The following is a 24,086-nucleotide window of genomic DNA, read 5'->3' on the forward strand; positions in this document are numbered from 1 at the left end:
TACTGGCCACAGCAGTAATGAAAGGGGGAGCACTCACTTTATTACAGTTAATCAGATTTGTTTTACGGATGTAGAGTTTACCAGTTTATTAACCCCTTAAGCCCTGAGGACATTTTATAGTTGTATTTTCTGAGTGACACACACAACACTAAAGACTCAAAAACTCCAAAACTATAGCAAGGAGAGTATAACGGTAGGTATTGTTTGATTGAACACCTGTTACATTTTTAGAACATATACATTACATTACATTTGGACATTCTCATGCTGAGAAACTGCTGAGAAATGACTAAATCTATATATTTTTTGATTTTGCATATCTTTTCTTATTTGACATGGAATAACTCTGGATGGAAATAAGGTTGGAGGACATTTCTAGATAAGTCCCTCTACATGTGAGCTGCATCTGGATAAAATTGTGTGGTGATTGCATAAAGTAATCAAAAGTTACAGCATTTGGAAGCAAGATAGCCTTTTTGTTCAGTCCTTGACACGCCCCCTAAACAATGAATGACAAATATACCATAACAGAACAGGCCATAAACAGGCCATGAACAGGCTTAATGCTGCGTTTACACCAAACGCGAATAGCGTGTCAAATTCGCGTCTATCGCGTCTAGTTGGATGCTTGAAAATTTTGAATCCATTCGCAAGCATTTGAAGTGAAATTGACGCGCGTCCGAGGTGAAAGTGCTAGACGGTTGTCTGTTTGCAAGATGGCTGATGTTGATCGAGTATTCATTGAGAGAGTCACCGCTCGTATTTGCTCTGGAGAGCATTATTATTAATTGTTTCTCTAAATACCCGGCTATGTGCAAATGTGGCGGAAGTTTGCCCACTGCAGCCACAATATTATCCATTATCAGTGGTTATGCAGGACATTATTTTTTCTCATCTAATTCCCAATCCTTCTCACTTGCTATGGCATTTGTAACAGCCAAGTGGAGATTATGGCCAAAACAATTTAGCCATGGCCAGTCAAGTTTGCCCACTGCAGCCACAATATTAGCCCCATTATCAGTGGTTATGCAGGACAACAAATATCATCTAATTCCCAATGCACGTAAGAGTTTCTGAAAGTGTATCAGCAGTATGGTTCTCTGGGGTGTGTCTTGTCTCTAGACACTTTGACACTAGAGTCCAGTCAGTTGTGAGGTAATGTACTGTTAGGCTCATGTACGGTGTCACATTTACACTGGACCACATGTCTGTTGTGGCTGAATAAAAATACATTTCTTTCAAATCCTTGAGGATTTCATCCTTCACTTCTCTGTATAAATTTGGGATTGCTGTTTGGGAAATGTATGTTTTCCCTGGCAAATCATATTGCTTGTCAAAGTTGTGGAGCATTTCTTTAAATGCTGGTTTCTCCACAGTATTAAAAAGCTGCATTTCCATCGCGATGTATCTCGTGACACTGTTTGTCAGCGTGCACCATTTGATACTTTCTTGTTTATATTTTGTTACCCAATCGAAGGCCTGCGCTATTGTCACCTGACTGGAAGTATGAGCGGCTGTGGATGACTTCAAAACTTCTGCGAACTCTGTGGGGTGATTCTGTGCTTTCAGGTGATTCCTAAGATTTGTGGTGTTGGCGGCTTTAGATTTCTCTCCTACAAATTCGACACACTGTCGTGTCAACATCTTTAGGCTGTCCTTTATCATCGGGTGTAAAACCAAAATGTGCCCAGATCGGCGCTGTCGTTTTTGCCGTCGAAATTAAATCCATCTTTGTTGAATAACTGCGCTGCTCTAACTCAAAATTATGCGCCCTACAGGGCCCTCTTGTGTCTTCTAATAGTGGGCAATAATTAGTGACCAGTTAATCACGATCAAACGATTATTTAATAATCGTGACAGGCCTCGCAGTTTTGTGAGTTCACGGGAACGAATAGAGAGTCTCCGTAATGGCGTTAGGGATAGGTGCAATGAGCACTCAGCAGCTTGATTTAAAAAAAAACAACACATTTCAGCTCTAAAACGAACTAAATAAAGGCACTACTAGTTAACCAGAGATGTATTATTTATTTGTATTATTATTCGACCAAATTGCCTCGATACTATCGAGTATCGAAAAATGACATGTTCGGTACCAGATTTCGATACCTAAGGGGTTAACTTTTAATGTCAGTGCTCAAACAAATACATATGAAATGCACAACGACACACCTAAAGTCGCTCACGCACATACTTATATGAGACGCGAGCACACACACACAAACTCTCCGCGCACATATTCATATGAGACGCAAGCACACACACATAATACCTTAAAGATGTGAAAAAGTCAATCTCAAAAGTGTGGCTACATTTCTCCAGGCTTGATGCCAACAGCGCGCGATGCAGTATTAGCGGTAAAATAATTGCTGCAAAGACCGATACCACGACAAATATGATGAAGCCCTTGACAGTGCACGAGTAAACATAAGAGCAGAAAGTTGCTCCGTCTTCGACTGGTAAATAAAGAGATACCTTGTTGATCACTCTGACAGTGCTTATATTGCAATAATGACCTGCTTAATGTACACTGCCGTTCAAAAATGTGTTGGTTAGTTAGAATCTTTTTTCAGTAAGGATGCAGTAAAGTGATCAAAAATGACCTTAAAATGTGTGTAATGTTACAAAAGATTTCTGTTTCGAACACTTATGGTGTTCCCGGTCAAAAATGATCACTTGTTATGCTATATTATCACCCAGTATTGGATTCAATATTTTTGTCCACTTCTTCTCTTCCAATTAGGACTGGTTTTATATTTCTATTTTGTAGTGAAATATTTGAACTTTAATAGATATTATGAACCTACAAACACTTCCAGATGCATATGCACGCACACACTTACACAGAAGCCCAAAGCGCAGAGGACGGAAAGGACGCAAGAATGCCCATATATGGGGAACAATGTCGACATCAGAAGAAGGTTGATGTCACATGCTTTAGTTCCTCTGGAAAAAACCCAAGAAACTGCAGAGGAACAATGTAACCCAGTTCCGTATAAATATGACTGCATTTTGACTGTTAGGTGCTGCATTTTTGATTTTGATGTCGCTTGCATCCCTAGTGAGAAATTAGTTCTCCTCTAGTCCAGTTTTCTAACTGAAATCTCTTTTTGTTTGAATTGCTCTGCTGTATCGTTATAACTTGAAAAACCTCGGATAAGAACAAGTTAAATTTCTACTTCTATTGCTGGAACTGCTTATAAGGTAATTAGCCTTTGTAATATTCACGCATACAGGACTGCCCTGTTGAGATTGAATAAGCTGAAGTTTTATAACCTGTCATTTTTTTCCATTGGTTTGCTACAAATAGTAATCCTTGTGCAACCAGTATTTTATCTTTTGTTTAAATAAAATTTTATTTCACAAAGACAAACACTGTTAAGTTTTGCTTCAACTTACAAAGACAGTTCTATTAGCAATAGACAGAGCATTGTAATAATTCTTACAAGACCAAAGACCAAAGGAACAATTCTGCTGGAGCGTAAGCATGAATTTGATCCATATGTCTAGTTGTCAATGATTATTATTGTTTCACGAGAGTGTAGGGACTACACCTAGATTTGCTGGTATAAAATAAAACAAGCTAGTGAGGAAATTAATCCTATTCAGACCTGACAGCAAAAGACCACCTAGACACATTGATACTAGGGGTTAATCAGGAAAATGAAATAAATACCAGATCTCACCACAATTTGCATCTGATTATTCGTAGGCCTCATTTATTTGAGAGTAGGCATCTCATTTTTTTGAGTAAAAAAAACATTATTTTTGAATAATTTTGGAAAAATAAAATAAAATCTGAGGAAAATTGGCACTGTTGATCACACTAGTTTACTTTAATTTTTCAACAGGAATTTTGTTTTGAAAAACTTTTATTTTGTACAAAATGGCACAGAGTTACACTTGTGGTGTTCCACTGGGCCATTGTTTCAATGGGCCATTGAAAGTGAATGGGAGAGACTGAAAAGTTTTCAGGAGCATGTTCATTATGTTTATGTACACATATGTGCATGTGTGCTTGCAAACATCGAGCCCTTGAACCTGTGCATGTGTGGATACATGCATACACATGCTACCCAATAGGGCTGGGGGATATATATTGTGACATTGTTAGGTGCATCTCGTCAGTAAAGCCGGTTCCTTGATTAGTAGTAAATCGCCATCACCTGCTTTCAGATGGAGCGGCATTTACTACACAGAGCCGTAGTTAACTGACAAGCTGAGCCATATCGCATTAATTATCGCAGGCGATACGTCCGCGATAATTAATGCGATATGGCTCAGCTTGTCAGTTAACTACGGCTCTGTGTAGCAAATGTGAACGATTAATCAGATGCAAATAGAAATATAAAATCAGTCCTAATTGAAAGAGAGCAAGTGGACAAAAAGATTGAATCCAATATTAGGTGATAATATTGCATAACGAGTGATTTATAAGCTATTTTTGTAGGCCGGTCATTTTTGACCGGGAACACCACAAGAGGGACAATGTGCCATTTTGTACAAAATAAAAGTTTTTCAAAACAAAATTCCTGGTGAAAAATTAAAGTAGACTAGTGTGATCAACAGTGCCAATTTTCATCAGATTTTATTTAAAATTTCCAAAATTATTAAAAAATAATGTTTTTTTTTTTTACTCAAAAAATGAGACGCCTACTTTCAAATAAATGAGGCCTACGATTAATCAGATGCAAATACAAATATAAAACCAGTCCTAACTGAAAGAGAACAAGTTGACAAAAAGATTGAATCCAATATTGGGTGATAATATTGCATAACAAGTGATTTCTAAGCTATTTTTTGTAGTCCGGTCATTTTTGACCGGGAACACCACAAGGTGACAAAACCCAACAAAATTGTCACAAAACATTTCAGAAGTATTTATACCATTTGTGAAAAAAGTCACTAAGTTTCAGTCCAAAGCGATATTCGGGAAAAAGAAAATCTTCTCCGGGTCAAAATGACCCGAGCACCACACACGGGTTAAAAGATAGAGTACAACTTATCAAATTCCGAATCATGTGACATGGAATCGCTCAATCAGTGTTTCAACCGTGGAAAGACGTCAGTAAATCAGCTTGTAAACAATGTCATATAACGTCACATTTACCTCAGAAAAACCATATCCAGTGACCATAAACTCGTTAGTCAGCTAGAAAAATTAACTCTAGAGAGGAGCATTTTGTTAAATATATGCACCATATTACATATTCATTATCTTTTTTAATGTTCTTCAATTTTGAATGCATGTTTGAATAAATCTGGCAGGTTTTTATGACAGCCACCATTTAAATGTTTATATTTCATATAACTATTATTATAAAAATAAATAAAAGTGTAATTTTTAAAGTGTTTGTATACAAATCAGTTAATTTTTACCTTCAATATTATAGTAGGCTAATGAAGCCTAGTAGGCTACCACTGACTCCCATAGTTTACAGCATTAGTTAACAGATTTGTTTTACTTGAGAAAATTTGCCATGTATTGTACCTGATATCCAAAATAATCCATATTGAATCGAATCAGAATCGAAATCGAATCGAATTGCAAGCTTGTGAATCGAAATCGAATCGAATTGTGAAATTTGTGTCAATAACCAGCCCTACGATTTATATCAGTTTTGCGAAAACACACTTATGTGACTAGGTGTAAATGGAATCGTTTTGATCAGTAAAAATGCATGAGGTGACCAGGTGTAAAGTTGTAAACAGGCCCCTACACCATAAAAAAAGTCAAGTAAACACTTAGTGGGCTAGATACGCAACACATTATGAAGCCTATAGTCATTATCTCAAAATACCAAGTGCAAAAAAACAAAACAAGGATCTCACGCACACTATCAATACTTGCAAATGAGTATCATAATGTTATTAGCAACGTTTAGGTCTCACCAAAAGACCATGTGCAGAAACTGAAGTTACGACCAAAACAGTCGACACTGAGGACAGGAAGACGACAAAAACTCATTTTTGAGGACAAGTTAATGTAGCCTACTGCAAGTACTGCAAAGGAAAAAAGCAAGTGGGCATTTGTTTTGTTTTTAGCACTTTATACTTTATTGAGGTGTTCATTCTTTTTATATATTTTGAAGTAGGCTAAAAATAATAATTGCATAATTATATAACGGGTAGTTCAGCCAAAATAGAAAATTCTGTCATTTATTACTCTCCATCATGCCGTTCCAAACCCGTAAGATTTTTTGATGAAATTGAGAGATTTCTTTCCCTCCATTGACAGCCTACGCAACTACCACTTTGATGCTTCGAAAAAAGTTCATTAAAAAGATCATAAAACTAATCCATATGAATTGAGCAGTTTAATCAACTTTTTTCACTGTGCACCTATATTTCTTTGTGTGCTCCTAAATTTTTTTCATTTAGGAGCACATGTACTCCTTGGGAAAAAAAGTTAGCGTAGAGTCCTGTAATTGTGTCATTGATCACATATATTTAAAAGTTCTTGCTAAAGAAACATGGGATTCATGCCTATAATGTTTTTAAAATAATTGGAAGATAAATTGACCTCATTCATGGCACGTTTCAAGGACATATAATCAATTTATAAAAAGGCATCATCAAATTATCATATTTTATAACAGTTCTACTTTCTACTATTACATCAGGGCTCACTTCCATGTCCTTTGACTTTATATTTCTCTCTTTGAATGATTTTGATGAACTGAATTTTTTATTTAATATTTTTTTCTTTCATGTCAGACCTGATGGAAGAGAACGAGGAGAGTGAAGAACTGAGTGAAGTGAAGGAGGAGATTGAAGAACTGAGTGAAGTGGAGGAGGAACATCATGTCCAACCTGGAGAAAAACCTTCGAGTCGCTCAAAGACTAAAAAGAAATATTTAAAGAAAAGAAGAGCCAAGAAATCTTTCACCTGCACTCAGTGTGGAAACAGTTTATCAAGCAAACACATTTTAAAGCAACACATGATGATCCACACTGGAGAGAAGCCGCATGTATGCCATCAATGTGGGAAGAGTTTCACCCAATCAGAAAAGATTAAAGAACACATGATGATCCACACTGGAGAGAAGCCGTTCACATGTGATCAGTGCCACACAACTTTTCGTCAGGCATCAGCCCTGAAGAGACACCTGACAGTTCATACGAAGGAGAAGCGACATTCATGTTCTGTATGTGGAAAGAGTTTTTCACTGCGGCAACATTTACATAGACATGAGAAAATTCATACTGGTGTGAGAGAGTACATGTGCTTTGAGTGTGAGAAGATTTTTACTACAGCGGACAAGTTAAAACGGCACGAGAGTATTCACACTGGAGAAAAACCTTACAAGTGTTCACACTGTGACAAGAGATTCAGTCAGTCAGCACATCTGAAAACACATGAGATGATCCACACTGGAGAAAAGCCTTACAAGTGTTCACACTGTGACAAGAGATTCAATCAGTTAACAGATCATAAAAGACATGAGAGGATCCACACTGGAGAAAAACCTTACAAGTGTTCACACTGTGACAAGAGATTCAGTCTGTCATCACATCTGAAAACTCATGAGAGGATCCACACTGGAGAAAAACCTTACAAGTGTTCACACTGTGACAAGAGATTCAGTCGGTCATCAAATCTGAAAAGACATGAGATGTTCCACAGCGGAGAGAAGCCGCCCACGTGTGATCAGTGTGGAAAGAGTTTCTCTTTTAAAAGTGACCTGAAGCTACACATGAAGATCCATGCAGTGGAGAAACCACATCACCAGTCTGAGATCACAGTAAGTAGTTTATGTTCATGTGCTGAGCAACAAAGTCTTTTCTGTGTAAGTTAGACACACATCACTCTATAGCCAAATCTCTCCTCTCCACCTATAGCCGGTGTGTGGTGAGCACAGGACACTTTGTTGATTGACTGATATCTATTAACTCGTGTTCAACCAACAGGAATGTGTAATTTGTCAGTTAATATCAATGCAAAAAAAAAAAAAAACACATTCATTATAATCCATTATAAAGCTTGGAAGAGCCAGGGCATTTTTTAATATAACTGATTGTATTTGTCTAAAAGAAGAATGTCATACACACCTAGGATGACTTGAGAGTGAGTAAATCATGGGCACTGACTTGGAAACCAGGAGAAACATTGTGCCTTGAACAAGTTCATGACGTTTTAAGTTATAAGGCTTTTAAGTCCACAAATCACCAATATTCACTGTGGATTTAATTTAGTAATGCTAACTGTAACCATGGTATTGTGGCAGAAATAGTCAAATGTTTTTACATTTATTCATTTCAGGGTTCATATATCATTTGAGAGTAAAATTCAAGGACTTTCAAGCCATTCACACTTTTTTCAGCTCTTCAAATCTCTAAATATTATCCATTTTTAATGTTATTTTTAATGTAATGACCAAAAACATGATTTGTTCATCCTTCAAAGATTGTCCCTATTTGTAAAACTAAATGTACAAAAGGCCTGGATGCCCTTACATGTCCTGGATGATCCTGACCAATCACAGCGCATGATGTTACTATAGCGTCACCTGTACTGAAGCGTTGGTATAGAGAGAAGATGCAGTGCATGTTAGAGTGTAAACGTTTGGGCAGCTTCATTGTAGATCATCCATAGTTGTTTGATTACGATTCATTTGAAGTTTATATTGAGTTGTTGTGTGCATACATGTCAAGTAAGTTTATATTTCCAAATATTTCCTGTTGATACCAAGAAACTAGTAATTTATATTTATTAGTCTAAACAGTAGCCGATTAGCATCATTCTGCCTGAATTACTCTTTCTATTTAGTGTATTTTGGATTTTTTCTATGTGTTACTTTGAGGTAGAGGTCTTCACGGGTCCAAAAATTCGTGCCCGAACCCGAAAGAGACCCGTAATGTGCTAAACCGAACCGACCCGGACCCGTCTATTATTTCAAAAGCTGGACCCGGACCCGTGCAGATCCGAGAAATGCCTAACCGGACCCGAACTGGACCCGTCTATTATTTGAAAGCTGGACCCGAAACCGCCGGGAAGACACAGACCCGACTGGACCCGATTGTCACATATTCCACCTTAAACTGCTATTACAAGTCAATAAACCTGTTGCTAAAAATACAACTTTTTGTCTTACCTAATTTAAGGAGCCGTGGTAGCGTAGTGCTAGTCTCCTCTCCCTTCCTTGTAACGTTAACGTTACCTGACTGGCTGTGATCATGCATTACAATCCTCCAACAAGAAAGTTATTCATGTTATTCCTCTCGTTATTCCAAGTCCAAGCTTAATCCACTCATTATTTCAGCTTCAAAAGTCCACTTGATGTCACGGTGACGGATGACAAATGCAACTTTGCATAAACATTATGTAACTTACATTCTGACTCAAGTTAACTCGCATAATAACTTTGACTGTTTGCCCTTTTGAACTAATGTTATTACTAACGGGGGGGTTGGTTATGCGCGTGCCATACGAGGATGGGAAGTTCGAATCATTTTACTGACTCTTGTTCGATCTCGTTCATCAAAATGAAAGAATCTTTTTTCGAGCCATTGTGTTATACTTTTAACAGGCAATTTCCCCGAACACATCCACCTACGCAATCTTGATTATATTCTGAATTAAGAAATCATTATAATGCAGTCAAAAATAATTTACAAGGAACATAAATAATTACTTTACCTTCAGAGTCTTTCGTTCATCTGTCACGTGACAGACGCAATGAATGGATCGTTCATGAAAGACAGATATATAACAGCTACAAGTCACAAGTGTATGCACTGCTTGCTTTATGCAAGCACTATATAGGATAAATCACTATGTGGATTTACTCTATTATACTTTATCGACCCGAATTGATAGGTCAAACAGCAAACATCCACCAACAAATAGTCTATAAATAGGATCTCTTTGAGTTCACATGAACAACGGTTAAATTATTCGTCGGGCTACAGAAGAATACCATAATTCCTCCGTTCAATTAGGCCTAAGACATCGAGAGTCACGCAGACCTATAACAACCCAGCCACAACACATTTTGGGAATAACATGCCTTACCTTAACACAGAATGGATTTCAAGGACTTTGCGCGCAGATCAATGGCCAATTTGCGCGCAGATCAAAATCAGGTAAATTAACATGAGTGGAATTTGCACCGCAGCGCCACCACACCTTGATGCTCATGACAAGAATAGCCAATATCATGCATAGTTATCTTTATTGAAGTGAATTACTGGTAGGTTTAAATCGCCATCCTGCATGAATGAATTCATGATATTTGTGCTATTTTACACATAATAATCCACAATGATCACATTACACAAAACTGAAATTGCACGTCAAAATAACACAGTCAATATTTTTTGAGTCCCCCCCAAAATTTCACAAATCACGTTTTCAGGGGAGCCCATGTCTTATTAAGGGGAGCCGAGCTCCCCCATAGTTTGCACCCTGTATATATATATATATATATATATATATATATATATATATATATATATATATATTATATATATATTATATATATATATAAATTATTTCTCTTGTATAATTTGTTATAGAACCACACATGTAAACTCAACCAGCTCTTCAGTAAACAAAGTTAAACTTGGACCCTGATTGGTGTTTCTCTTCAACTAAGTCAACTCACACAGTTCTGACCGACTCCCTGCTGTGTTTCACATCCATCTAAATTAGTCTACATTCGAACCTCTTCATTTCAAATGGTCCTTTGTGCCGGGTTGTGAATTACAGCAGAGAACCAGAACCAGATCCTCCTGTTGTCTGACCTAGACGACAAATAAGGCTACCTGCACATCTAGCAGATTATCAAGTTTCTGATTCAGCACATATGAAGAGAGCATTACCTCTGTTACAGCCCACGGCTGAGAGTGTGTCACGATCATCTTCTCCAGAGAGTCAGTCACCGTACGCAGATGATCTACTACTACGAGATGTATGGCCAGATCCATCTGGAGATGCGTCGCAAGAGTATGATGAGCTCCGCCTCCAAGATCAGCAGCTGTTTGATATTAAATCTATGTGGACTGAGATGAAAAGAGACAGCAATGAGCTTCACAGTCACATTCTACCTGAGATTCTGTCCACACTGCGAGGGCTCCAGGCAGAAAATGCTAGGATATTCAGCAGATAACCACAGGAAGAGAGACTCCTCGTCAACCAGTAACCCCTATTCCAGCCCCTCGCACCCATGTGCCACCGCCCATCCATAGACAGAGAGATTCTGCAGTGTATGCTGGTGAGGTTCCTCTAGACCGATCTGTCCAGTGTGAGCAGCTGACAAAGCAGATGGGAGACTTAATGTTTTCACCCAGGCCAGAGCACCCATATGCTGAAGAGAGTCGTTGTGCCCCCCCATCAGAGGTCCTACACCTACTCAGCCCAGCCTGTAACAGCTGTACAGTATGATGATGAGACACCTAGTCCCAGACGCAGTCGTCGCCAGAGCGATAGAGACTTCTGTCTGCCTCCTTGCCCAGCATTGGCGCCTAGAGCTGAGATGCAGTATGTCCAGGAGCAGATATATCGAGGCCCTAAGCCTACCATCCCCAGTCTGACAGCAGCTTTTCCCAGACAGTTTCCGAGACTACGAATGGCACTAGAGAACCTTCTGCCAGTGAAGGCTAGTGAACGTTTTAAGTATCAGATCCTGACTGATCATTTAGAACTAGAAGAGGTCCTACTAGTAGCAGATTCCTACTGTAACTCTGTGAGACCCTATACAAACACTATGCAAGCTCTTGTGAAGATGTATGGTCAACCCCACAAGCTTGTGCTGCGGAATATCGCCGAAGTACTAGAAGGTCCCAATCTCAAGCCAGGTGACGTTAAACCATTCAAGTTTTTCGCTCTGCGTGTACGCTCATTAGTGAGTATGTTGGGGCAGTTAGGGTCTGAGGGAGCATCTGAATTAGAATGCAGCTCACACGTGTCCAGACTCCAAGGCAAGCTTCCCCAAGAGCTCCAGATCAGCTTTTAGAGTTATGTCCACCCATCTAGGATCACAGTCCCCACTCTTATCGACTTCGCAGGCTGGTTAGAGTATGAGCTCCAGGCCCAAGATGACACTGCCAAGACAGCTACGTACACAGCAAAATCCCCAGTGTTAAATTAACACTGCTCAGTGTTTATATGAGTCCACACTCAGAGTGTTATGAGTAACACTGAAGCAGTGTTTAAAGTTAATGAGATAATTAAGTGATTCATTGAGTGATGATTGAGCATTTATCGAAGACATCTGATGTTAACAAGCAGAATCACTGAAGGAGAAAATTAAAGTAAAATGGTCACCATTATAGTGATCGGTGTTTAGTTTAGTTGGACTCTTACTTTTTTAACTTTAGATTTTGTTTGGCTGCTGTAATTCAGTTTTAACAGCCAGATGAACAAAGAGAAAATGTTATCTGACGGTGTTGGTTGATTCTTGTTGGTTGGTTATCTGACACAGGCTGATTCTTGATGTCTGTGTTAAAAAAAACACATACAAACACACACACAGAAAACAACAACAGTTTTTTATGTGAACAACTTATAAGAAATTATTTGGATTTCATTGTAAAAGTTAAAAATTGGGCTCTATATGAGTTCAGTGATTCAAGTTAAATGATTGTGAAATAATGATTATGTTAAAACACAACCAACACCATCAGATCACCTTTTATCTTTGTTCATCTGGCTGTTATAACTCCAGTACAGCAGCCAAACAAAATCTAAAGTTAATGATGTAAGGGTGAAGAGCCCAACTAAAACAAACACTGATCGCCATAATGGTGACATACCAATTACATTTTTCTCCTTCAGTGATTCTGCTTGTTAACATCAGGTGTCTTCAATAATGCTCAATCATCACTCAATTAATCACTTAATTATCTAATTAACTTTAACACTGCTTCAGTGTTACTCATAACACTCTGAGTGTGGACTCATATAAACACTGAGAGTGATAATTTAACACTGGGGATTTTGCTGTCTATGCTCCACCCTTAACTACTCAGAAGCGAGAAGGTCGTCACGACCCCAAGCCTCCTGGGAGATCTATGAGTTTCCTACTGGGTACAGAGAAGCCAGCTGCAGACAGTGAACGCAGAGTGTTCGCTTCCGAGTCCCGGCCCAGCTCCGCCAGGTACCAAGAGAAGTTACGTGCCTACTGCCCTTATTGTGATAATGCCAGTCATTTTCTTAACGGATGTCACAACTTCAGAGAGTTGACTAGGGACCAGAAAGAGGCCTGGATTCGTAAGAATAATCGTTGTTGAAGATGCGGCCGATCAAATTGCACGATCTGAACAAGAGAGCTGTGACTGCCAGCACCAGTGTTAATTTTGGCAGCCATTTTTGATTTAGTCTTAGTCTTTATCTTCAGACGAAAATGCTTATTGATCTTAGTCACATTTTAGTCATTTTGTCTTTCATAGTTTTAGTCTAGTTTTAGTTGACGAAAAGTCATTGCATTTTTTGTCAACTTTTTGTCATTACTTTTAGTCAAACTGCAGTTACCGACATTCATTTGGGTAGCTATTTATATGTAGTCTTTAGACAAAAAATGTCATAATTTTTCTCTCTAGGCCAATTCAATTAAGCTTATGAGAAATTTAAATTAAGGTAACAGGCTGTATTGACATTGCACTTTTTAGCAGTAGCACTTGTGCAGTTCTACATACCCATTTTCCTTAGTTCAGTGGTTTTTAGAGTGCCATACACCCTCTCTTCCACTTAGACTGCAGTCACACCTTTTCCATTAAGGGACAGTATTTGCCCCCTTTAATCGATTTTTCCAGTTCAATTTTTACCTTTATAAGTACCTTTATGAAATAAATAATGCTTTAAATAAAACAATGTTCAATAAATATGCAATGATGGTAAAAACGAAGTGATACTTTTATGGAGTCATTCAATTCATTCAGTAACAAAGCAAGTTGCTATATTTATGAACGGGTCACTGAATCTCACGATTCGTTCAAAGCCACAGATTCGTTCATGAATCACCGCTGTGTGCTGCAGTTCTGCTATGAATTTCGTTGTAAAATAGAGCAATAAGCCTACTGACAATACTGTTTTAAATGTAGTAGGCTACATCACTTAATACCCTTCTGTTTGTTGAACTGTTGTATAAAATCAATGTCACATTTGAAATCGTGTGGATATTCAGAAAACATTGCATTCTTGTTCGTATAATATGATCAACATTAAAAACACTGTTGGATATCAGCCTGCATTTTGATCGCGGATTTGAGTCGTACAAACAGCGCGCCTCGTGGCAGAACACAGACGGACTAAATGAGAAATGACACTTTAATTTAAGTAGAAAATCTCAAATGAAGATCGCTAAACTCCAGCTAACTTATCTGTGTTTTAAGATCATCCGTGGATTCCGCGCTACTTCAGCAGTGTAGATAGAGAGCGCGCGAGCGCATGGTTGCCAGATACTATTGAAAAGACCGGGTAGGTTCTTTTAACAGAAAAGCTCTGACTGGGGATTTAAATTACTAAAATCTGGCAACCATATGCCTAAACGCTCGTAAAAACAGTAAATGTGTTGTCGTCTCCTTTATTTGACTCAAACAAGTGGTTTTGGTCAAGTTTAAAATTGATTTAACACATTTCAGTCTCGTCTTTTTTCGTCAACGATAATGCATGTGTTGATATAGTCACAGTTATCGTTTAGTGACGTGGGTGTCGTCTCTCATCGTCTCGTCTTAGTCAGGGAAAAAAAGGTCGTCAACGAACATTTTTCGTCATAGTTTTCGTTAACGAAATTAACACTGGCCAGCACAACGCCCAAACCCCCAGAGAACTCCTGTCTTGTGAGTATCACGAAAGACATCTTGTACGTTGAGCGTTCTGTCTAAAAGTGAGCAAGGTGATCATTACGAACGGAGATGCATTGTTGGAGACATATGCAGTGCTCGACGACAGGTCTGAGAGGACTATCCTCCTTCAAGCAGCCGCACAGCAGCTGAACCTCAGAGGACAGCCAGAAGACCTGATACTGAGAACAGTGAGACAGGATCAGCAGGTGCTTCATGGGGCGGTCGTCTCCTTCACAGTATCATCTTTGTCTCATCCCCACAAGAAATACCTCATCCAACATGCCTTTACAGCTGAGAGACTAGGTCCTGCTGAACACACCTACTCAGTGGCTTTCTTAAAGAAGAGATACAGACATCTAACTGGTCTCCCGTTGCAGCAGATGGATAAAGTGCAGCCGATGTTGCTGATTGGGTCAGATTGCCCACACCTCATCATGCCTGTTGAATTATGTTAATAATAATTGTAATTTTAAACGTAATTATGTTGTCATTATGGGGTATTGTTAAAAACAAAATGTGGAAAAAGTGAAGCACTGTGAATACTTTACTGAAGCACTGTATATTCTCTGTAGGCATCATTGTCCGACTCCGGTTCAAATAAATAAGGCTGAACTGGCTATTGACAGTTTCTGACATTTTCACTGCGTGAGATTGTCCAGTTTTGTCACTGGTATGAGCTCTTGAAGCTCCACCCTCTTCTTGAAAGGGGAGTAGCAGCTCATTTGCATTTAAAGGGACACACACAAAAAGGCACATTTTTGCTCATCCCCCAAAATGTGGCAGTTTTAACATGCTGTAAATAATGATCTGTGAGGTATTTTGACCTGAAACTTAACATAAACTCTTGGGACATCAGACACTTATTTCACCTATTGTAAAAAGGGGCATAATAGGTCCTGTTTAAACTAAATTTTGGCTTTCAACAAATGTTCAGGAAAAGGAGGTTTGAGAATTTCAGATTGATTGTCAACATCAGGTCAAACTAAATATTATTTAAGCTCTTTTATTTTATATTTATTGTATATCTGGTGTTGAGTGAAACTTGTCGGACACAGATAATGCTAAAAAATGGTAAATTTAACACTAGATTTTTTGAGTGTGAAATTTCTACAGATACTGTAAACATTTTTATTGTCCCACATTCACGCATGAATGGAACTCAGTGGAAGGAAAAGTCTTATGTGACCAGCCATTCATTTTTAGTAAAACAAATGAAACGGCAATAAAACCGTTGGTGTCAATTACAGATGTATTGTATTTAAATTTTTGATATTATGTTAGATAATTGTTTTTTCTCTCGTATTTTGATTTATTTAAAATGAAATTAACTCTATGTCTTTCATTTTAGACCGGATGGAAGTGAAGGAGGAGAGTAAAGAACTAAGTGAAGTGAAAGAGGAACATCAAGTCAAATCTGGAGAAAAAACTTTGAGTCGCTCAAAGACTAAAAATACAATTTTAAAGAAAAGAAGAGCCAAGAAATATTTCACCTGCACTCAATGTGGAAAGAGTTTCACAAGCAAGCATAAAATTGAGTGTCACATGAGGTTCCACACCGGAGAGAGGCTGCACACATGCGCTCAATGTGGGAAGAGTTTGACGTCGTCAACACACCTTAAAGAACACATGAGATCTCACACTGGAGAGAAGCGGTTCATGTGATCAGTGTGGGAAAATATTTATCTGTTCATCAAACCTGAAGAGACACCTGACAGTTCATATCAAGGAGAAGCCACATTCATGTTCTGTGTGTGGGAAGAGTTTTTCACTGCTCCTTTATTTATGTGCACATCAGAAAATTCATACTGGTGTAAGAGATCATGTGTGCTTTGAATGTGGGAAAACTTTTACTTCGTTTTAAAACGGCACCAGAAAATTCACACTAGAGAAAAACCTTACAAGTGTTCACACTGCGACGAGATTCAGTCGATCATCATATCTAAAATCCCATGAGAGGATCCACATCAGAGAGGACCCACACACGTGTGATCAGTGTGGAACCAGTTTCTAAAACTCAACTGAAGCGACACATGAAGATCCATGCAGTGGAGAAACCACATCACCGCAGTCTGAAATCACGGTAAGTAGTTTCTTAAACTAAGTCTCTTCCGAGTTATAATAGTAGGCTAATTATAATGTTTTATTAAAATAGCACCTTTCAAGATCCCAAGGGTACTTTACATAATATTGAAAGACTTAGTAAGTAATAATCCTACCCCATACCTATACTTAAATGTATATATAAGTTAATTGAATAGGATAAACCCCTTGAGATGAACCATCTCATTTTCAAGGGGGTACTAATTTACAATACAATACAGAACAAGGGACAAATCAAACACATTACAATAGAATAATAAGACATAAACAGTACCACAATCAACACACTACAACAAAAACAACAGCAACAACTAAAAAAATTAATAAATAAAAAACATCAAAAAGATAAGCATTTAGATGAATACAACCACTTGATAGCCACACAGAGGCTGTGAACAAATACTTGCCAACAAAAACATAACATAGATAAAAATATAGTGACTTGTAAATTATAATCAGGTATATCATCATCTGAAATAAGAACAATTTAGCTCAAAATAAGAAGACAAACTGTTTTTAAATATGTAAAATACAACAATAGGACAATAGGAGTGAAAAAAAAAGTCTTGTGTAGAATGCCTAAGGTTATTAACTGAAGAATACGGTACCAGAAGCTGTTGTAGATATTGAGGATAGCTAAAATGTACACATTTAAATAAAGTTGCAGCCAATGTATGTGTCGTCTTGTATTGAGTGAGGGCCATTTAAGTGAATTATGCATTACACAGTGATGAGTATTATAGGAGCATCCAAGAGAAAATCTACAGAGATTATTGTATGCTGTATATAGGGGTAGAAGGCTAGTTTTAGATGCATTTTGATAAACAACATTGGCATAGTCAAAAAGTGGCAATATCAGTTGTGTGGCAAGTTTTTTCAGGGACAAAGTGTAAAACAGTTTATGGATCGAAATAAAACACAGGTTGCAAATTAATTTTGTGAAGAAGGTGTTCAATGTGAGGTTTGAATGTAATTTCAGAATCAAGTCATAAACCCAAGTATTTAACTTTATCAACCTCTATGCAGAGAAGTACCGTCATTGCACGTTATAATTAGATTAATAGATTTTGTTTTAAGAGTTTGTCTTGTACCAAAGACCATAGTGTAAGATTTAGTTTTATTGAGCAGTAGTTTATTAGATAGCAGCCATTTCTGTAAGGTACTAAAATCCAATTCAAGAGCAGTTTGAATTTGCAATAAATGTGATTTAGACGTATAAATGACGTATCATCTGCATATAGTTGAACAGAGGAATTAAAGGCAGATCATTAATAAAAATAGAGAAAAGAAGTGGACCCAGCGTTTAAACCTTGTGGAGAGGTTGGAGTCTGTTTGATTGAGTGTGTGGACAGGTGTCTTTTATTCAGGTAACGAGTTCAAACAGGTCCAGTTAATACAGGTAATGAGTGAGAACAGGAGGGCTTCTTAAAGAAAAACTAACAGGTCTGTGAGAGACAGAATTCTTACTGGTTGGTAGGTGATCAAATACTTATGTCATGCAATAAAATGCAAATTATTTACTTAAAAATCATACAATGTGATTTTCTGGATTTTTGTTTTAGATTCCGTCTCTCACAGTTGAAGTGTACCTATGATAAAAATTACAGACCTCTACATGCTTTGTAAGTAGGAAAACCTGCAAAATCGGCAGTGTATCAAATACTTGTTCTCCCCACTGTATATATATATATACTTTATAGGCTGCACAATTAATAGAATTTCTAATCGCAATTATGGATGCCACAACTACGTAATCGCTCAAAAGCCGCAATTACAAAAAAAGTCCACTTACATTATTTTGTGTGCTTAAGTACGGAAGCCCTGCACCGTAATGTAAAAGAAACAAATCAAAAATTACTGGAATGAAGTCAAAATATTTTGAGAATAAAGTCGTAAAGTAGTTTTAGATTATTTTTTTTACAGATTTTGTAGTATAAGAGGTGTGTTTAGAGCATGTTGTGTTGTGAGAGGCGAAGCACGACTACAGAGAACCCAGCACAATAGGAACTACCAGTAACGTAACTGTACGGTGAATTAAAAAGTCACTTTCCTCAGAAAAACAGACTTTCTTTTCCTGTCAGCCATTATACTATGCTCTTTGCACGTACTCTTCAATTGCACTCGCAAATGCGGCGGCACACTGAATATCGCTTCAAAGCGAAAAAGAACATTCTTCTCTGTAATCTGGTGTTTTGTGTATTTTTATTTATTTTTGTTAAATTCTAGGAGGAGCTCAATACAGCACTGAAGTCCTTACAAGAGAAACTTCAACACAATGAAAAAAGGAAAGGAGAGTTTGAGAAAAGAGTTCAACACATCAAGCCAAGGTGAGGAAACTGAAACAAGAGTCAATTTCATCACAGCTGTAGGATCACTTTATACAGTTATGATTTGATATATTTGATATAATGAATTCCAGTTTATTATTTCTGTAAATGACAAGCAGCGATCTGCTTCTGAATCTGTTATATGTTGGGTATCCAAGTTTATCTTGAATATGAATGATGTGAAGGGTTGATGTGTGTTGATTTGAGATGACTGAAGTGAGTGAAATGTGATGTGATTTCAGTCTCAAGCTGAACACACAGAGCGTCAGATTAAACAGCAGTTTGAGGAGCTTCATCAGTTTCTCAGAGATGAAGAAGCTACAGTCACTGCACTGAGGGAGGAAGAGGAGCAGAAGCAGCAGATGATGGATAAGCTGAAGGAGATGAACAGACACATCTCAGCTCTTTCACACACAATCAAAGACATGGAGGAGATGATGAAAGCCAATGACGTCTGCTTTCTGAAGGTCTGTTTTCAGATCATTGGTTGATCATTGATTTGAGTTCTTGATGATAAATGGTGTGTTTGTTCTTCAGGAGTTTCCAGTCTCAATGGAAAGGTGAGTGATCTGCCCCTGTCTTTGGTTTCTCTGGTTCTGATCCAAAGCCACTGCAGTTCTGACTCCTGAATGTTCTTCCAGATTCCAGATCTCACAGCCGGATCCACAGATGCCTTCTGGAGCTTTGATTCATGTGCCACAATACTTGGGCAACCTGCTGTTCAGAGTCTGGAAGAAGATGCAGGACATCGTCCAAAACAGTGAGTCTGACTGCGGGAGATCTGAGCTGGAAATGATGGATGGGTGGAGAGTTAAAGGGCACCTATTATGGCATTTAAAATGTTCCTAATATTGTTTTGGATACCAAAACAACAGGACCCCAACAACAGTTTTACATGCATGCAATGACAAAAAACACTTTTGTTGTCTTATAATATGCATTTATTTTTACCCGATTTGCTCACCGACTCCCAAATGATTCGTTCAATGACTCATTTTTCCAAACCCCTCCTTTGCTAATCTGCGGTGATTGGTCAGATGACCCAGTCAGTTGTGACCGGCAACCGGCTCGCGTATTCATACTTGAAAGCATTTATGTTTGTAAAGCAATCATCATTAAAATGACGCGAACACAGCACAAGGTTCAGGCTATACTTGTGTGGTATAGTTGTAAATATAAACTCTAGACACTGATTCTTCACATGCTCGTCCCTGGGCAGTGAAAAAAAGGTCGCTTTTGATTCGCACTTCAGAACACAGCGTCTTGTTGTCAACATGATGTTTTCAAGTTTTCCCTTTGTGTCTGCGCGCGCAATGAGTGGGTGCGGCCAAATTGATAATTTTTCGTCTTGACGTCACAACGAAAAGGAAAATGACTCATTGGAAAAATGATTCATTAAATTGACTCAGAGTCGACTCCTTTTGAGAGTGAACTTTCATATATAAAACTTTGCAGGATGTTTTTGTTCACTTAGATCTATGTTACACACTACGTGAAAGGTAATTTTCAAAATTCCATAATAGATGCCCTTTAAAGATTTTAGCATTATGTGTGAATTACCATATGAGCTACAGCACCAAAATGAGCCGTAAACAAGAAAATAACTTGACATATACAGTTAGGGTGATACAGCAAATCTCGACAGTACAGTTTTGATTGATTTTGTCAATATCAGTTTATCAAGCGCATCTTTACTATAACAACTGAGGAATACATCTGATAGGTTTGATCAACAGGATGAGTGTCATAATTCATAATAATCTGTGTTGGGATCTCTCTTGATCAGAATAAAAGCATCTGTTGATTGTGTCTCATCAGCTCCTGTGATTCTGGATCCAATCACTGCAAATCCAGATCTCGTCCTGTCTGATGATCGGACCAGTGTGAGAAACAGTGAGAACAATAAACCCGTTCCTGGTAATCCAGAGAAGTTTTAACTTTGGTCCCTGTGTTGTGGGTTCAGAGGGTTTTAACTCTCAGTGAACACACTGCTGGGATGTGGAGGTTAAAGAGGACTCTTGGAGTAACTACAGCATCAGACCAGAGGAAGGGACGTGACTTCTATATCACTGATGTCTGGAGTGTGTGGTATAATCAACCATGACATGTCAACCAATCTGGCTTCAAGAAAGGACATTCAACTGAGACTGCATTGCTGTCAGTAACAGAAGCCCTACGGGTCGCAGAAGCTGCTTCCAAATCTTCGGTCCTCATTCTCCTGGATCTGTCTGCTGTCTTCGACACTGTGAATCATCAGATCCTCATGTCCACCCTCTCATCACTGGGCATCACAGGAACTTCACTCCACTGGTTTGAGTCCTATCTCACAGGTAGGTCCTTCAGGGTCACATGGAGAGGCGAGGTATCCAAAGCACATCAACTGACCACAGGGGTTCCCCAGGGTTCAGTTCTTGGTCCCCTCCTCTTCTCCATCTACACCACATCACTGGGACACATCATACAGGCACATGGTTTCTCCTACCACTGCTATGCTGATGACACACAGCTCTTCCTCTCATTTCAACCAGATGATCCCACAGTAGCTGCACGGATCTCAAGCTGTCTCGGCATGGATGAAGGAACATCACCTGCAGCTCAACCTGGCAAAGAATGAGCTTCTTGTCCTCCCTGCCAATCCATCTCTACAGCACAACTTCACTATCCAGCTAGATTCATCATCAATCACCCCATCAAGGTCGGTCAGAAATCTTGGGAGTAATATTTGATGACCCGCTGACCTTCACAGATCACATTTCAAAGACAGCTCGATCATGCAGGTTTGCATTGCACAACATCAGGAACATCAGGCCTTTCCTAACTGAGCATGCAACACAACTTCTCGTCCAGGCCCTGGTCATTTCTAGGCTTGATTACTGCAATGCTCTTCTGGCTGGACTTCCATCATGTGCAACTAAACCTCTGCAAATGATTCAGAATGCTTCAGCTCGTCTTGTCTTCAACGAGCCAAAAGGGCCCACGTCACTCCTCTGTTCATCTCTCTGCACTGGCTACTGCACGCATCAAGTTCAAGGCATTGACGCTTGCTTACAGATCTATCACAGGTTCAGCTCCTTCCTACTTTCACTCACTCCTATGAGTCTACATTAGACATGTGCCGGTATTCGGTAATGCGATTAATCGCGGTAATGAATATGCACGATATTGTTATCGCGGGCACTTCAAAATACCGTGAAAAATAATAGATCAGAATTGATATTTATAGAACGCGCATTAGCTTATTTTCCATCAACCGCTTAAACAAACACTGCGTAGCCTATATGCTGCGCGAAACACGTGCGCACTCTGATGTAAACAATCCCCACATGTAGAAGCACTGTGTGCATGCGGCGCAGTGCGCACTCTAGTCTAATGTAAACAATCCTCACATGGAGAAGAAGCATGGCGGAAGGAGGAACGCTGCCGACGATTTATCCATAGACAGTAAAATAAAGGATTTATCCCCCTTCTAAAAGTAGGGCTGCCAACTCTACGCATTCAGCGTGAGACTCACGCAGTTTACACTTTTCACACGCTCTCACACCACACATCCATTTTCTCACGCAGAGAAAAATCACGAAGCAGAGGACACTGACACCCGACAGACTAGACAGAGCAGGTTACTTTTGATATGAAACAAATTCTCAGCTATCAGGTTCTGTCTATTTTATTATGAAATTCAGAAAATAAATACCGTTTTGGCGCTTGTAAATGTGACGTGACCGATCGCTGTAGCGCCCCAGTTCAAGTAAACCGACCATCTGTTACCTCTTATTTAAAGATACAGTACAACTTACCGAAAGGTATTTATGCCTCATACATAATATCGATCAATCAGTGTTTTTCAACCACGAAAAGAGGTCAATAAAACTGCAGGACAACAATTATGTCACAGAACGTTACATTTAAGTTACCTCAGGAAAGCCATTTAATGACCAACATGTTAGTTGACTAGAAAAAATAGCTATAGAGAGGAGTATTTTGCTAAATATGTGCACTATATTACATTTGTATTATATTTTTATTTGTCATAATGGTTATTATAATGAAAACCATATTATATTTAATTTAATTTGTTCATTTTTAACCTTTAATTGCCTTTTATTTCAGACTTACCAGAGGTTTAATATTTACCTCTATTTAATATTTCATTTTTGTTGTTTCGGATGATTTTGTGACTTCAGCTCAGACATATTTGATTTAATTTGTTATAAATTTAATTTATCTTCTTTGCAAATAAATTTAAGTTTACCATTAACAAACCATTTTTTTCTGTTTTTGAAAGAATTTAAAATATATCTTACTAGAAGTAGGCCTACATCTTCAGTACATATGAAAGCAAGTATTTGTAAGAATTTATACAATGTAATTGATGTATAGTTTAATATCTTACCCTTGTGTTCTTTCTCTTTATCTTCTTTTTTATATGTTTTCAGCAAATCACCATTAACTCTTATTTTCTCATTTGTATTCTGATGACATTGAACACATTAATAGATTTTGTATACAAAGATGTATATAAAAAGTTGCAATTAAAAAAAGTGCTTGCTTCCTCGTTATTATGCGTCACATGAAAAAAAGGAGTAAAATGAGTCTCCGTTTCAAAACCCACAATAGATGGCGCTAATTCGAGCCACCAATAAAGAAGAAGAAGAAGATGACGATGAAGAAGAGTCTTCTGAGGTGAGGAGAGCAGTTCACGGTATTTTTCATATTTACACCATACCTAGAGATTGGCATGGGGTACTTTCCATAAGATCATCTCTCTGCAAATCAAACCAGCTATTAGGCTAACTGAAATAATATGGTGAAGGCTTTGTGATGATGTGGGGCTATATTAATTTGAAAGGCCAAGGGAACTATATCCATAGTATCCAT

General features: G+C 38.3%; 1 protein-coding gene across 5 annotated transcripts; it reads left to right on the plus strand.

Annotated features, from left to right (window-relative positions):
* Positions 1–2,940: 2,940 nt before the first annotated feature.
* Positions 2,941–23,840, plus strand: LOC307163527 (E3 ubiquitin-protein ligase TRIM35-like). Of its 5 annotated transcripts, XM_079879597.1 has the most exons (8): positions 2,941–3,201; positions 6,715–7,742; positions 16,133–16,864; positions 19,111–19,211; positions 19,454–19,697; positions 19,853–19,971; positions 21,030–21,541; positions 21,740–23,840. In XM_079879597.1, exons 2-3 carry the CDS (start codon positions 6,720–6,722, stop codon positions 16,145–16,147), a joined length of 1,038 nt encoding a protein of 345 aa, XP_079735723.1. In that variant the 5' UTR covers positions 2,941–3,201; positions 6,715–6,719; the 3' UTR covers positions 16,148–16,864; positions 19,111–19,211; positions 19,454–19,697; positions 19,853–19,971; positions 21,030–21,541; positions 21,740–23,840. The 5 variants fall into 5 exon arrangements, with proteins under 5 accessions (XP_079735723.1, XP_079735722.1, XP_079735721.1 ...); XM_079879596.1 differs by having other exon boundaries at positions 21,030–23,840; XM_079879598.1 differs by lacking the exons at positions 2,941–3,201; positions 6,715–7,742; positions 16,133–16,864; positions 19,111–19,211 and having other exon boundaries at positions 19,651–19,771; positions 21,030–23,840.
* The last annotated feature ends 246 nt before the right edge of the window (positions 23,841–24,086 follow it).

This window comes from Squalius cephalus (assembly GCF_949319135.1).
Source record: "Squalius cephalus genome assembly, chromosome: 1".
In the NCBI taxonomy this organism is placed as follows: Eukaryota; Metazoa; Chordata; class Actinopteri; order Cypriniformes; family Leuciscidae; genus Squalius; species Squalius cephalus.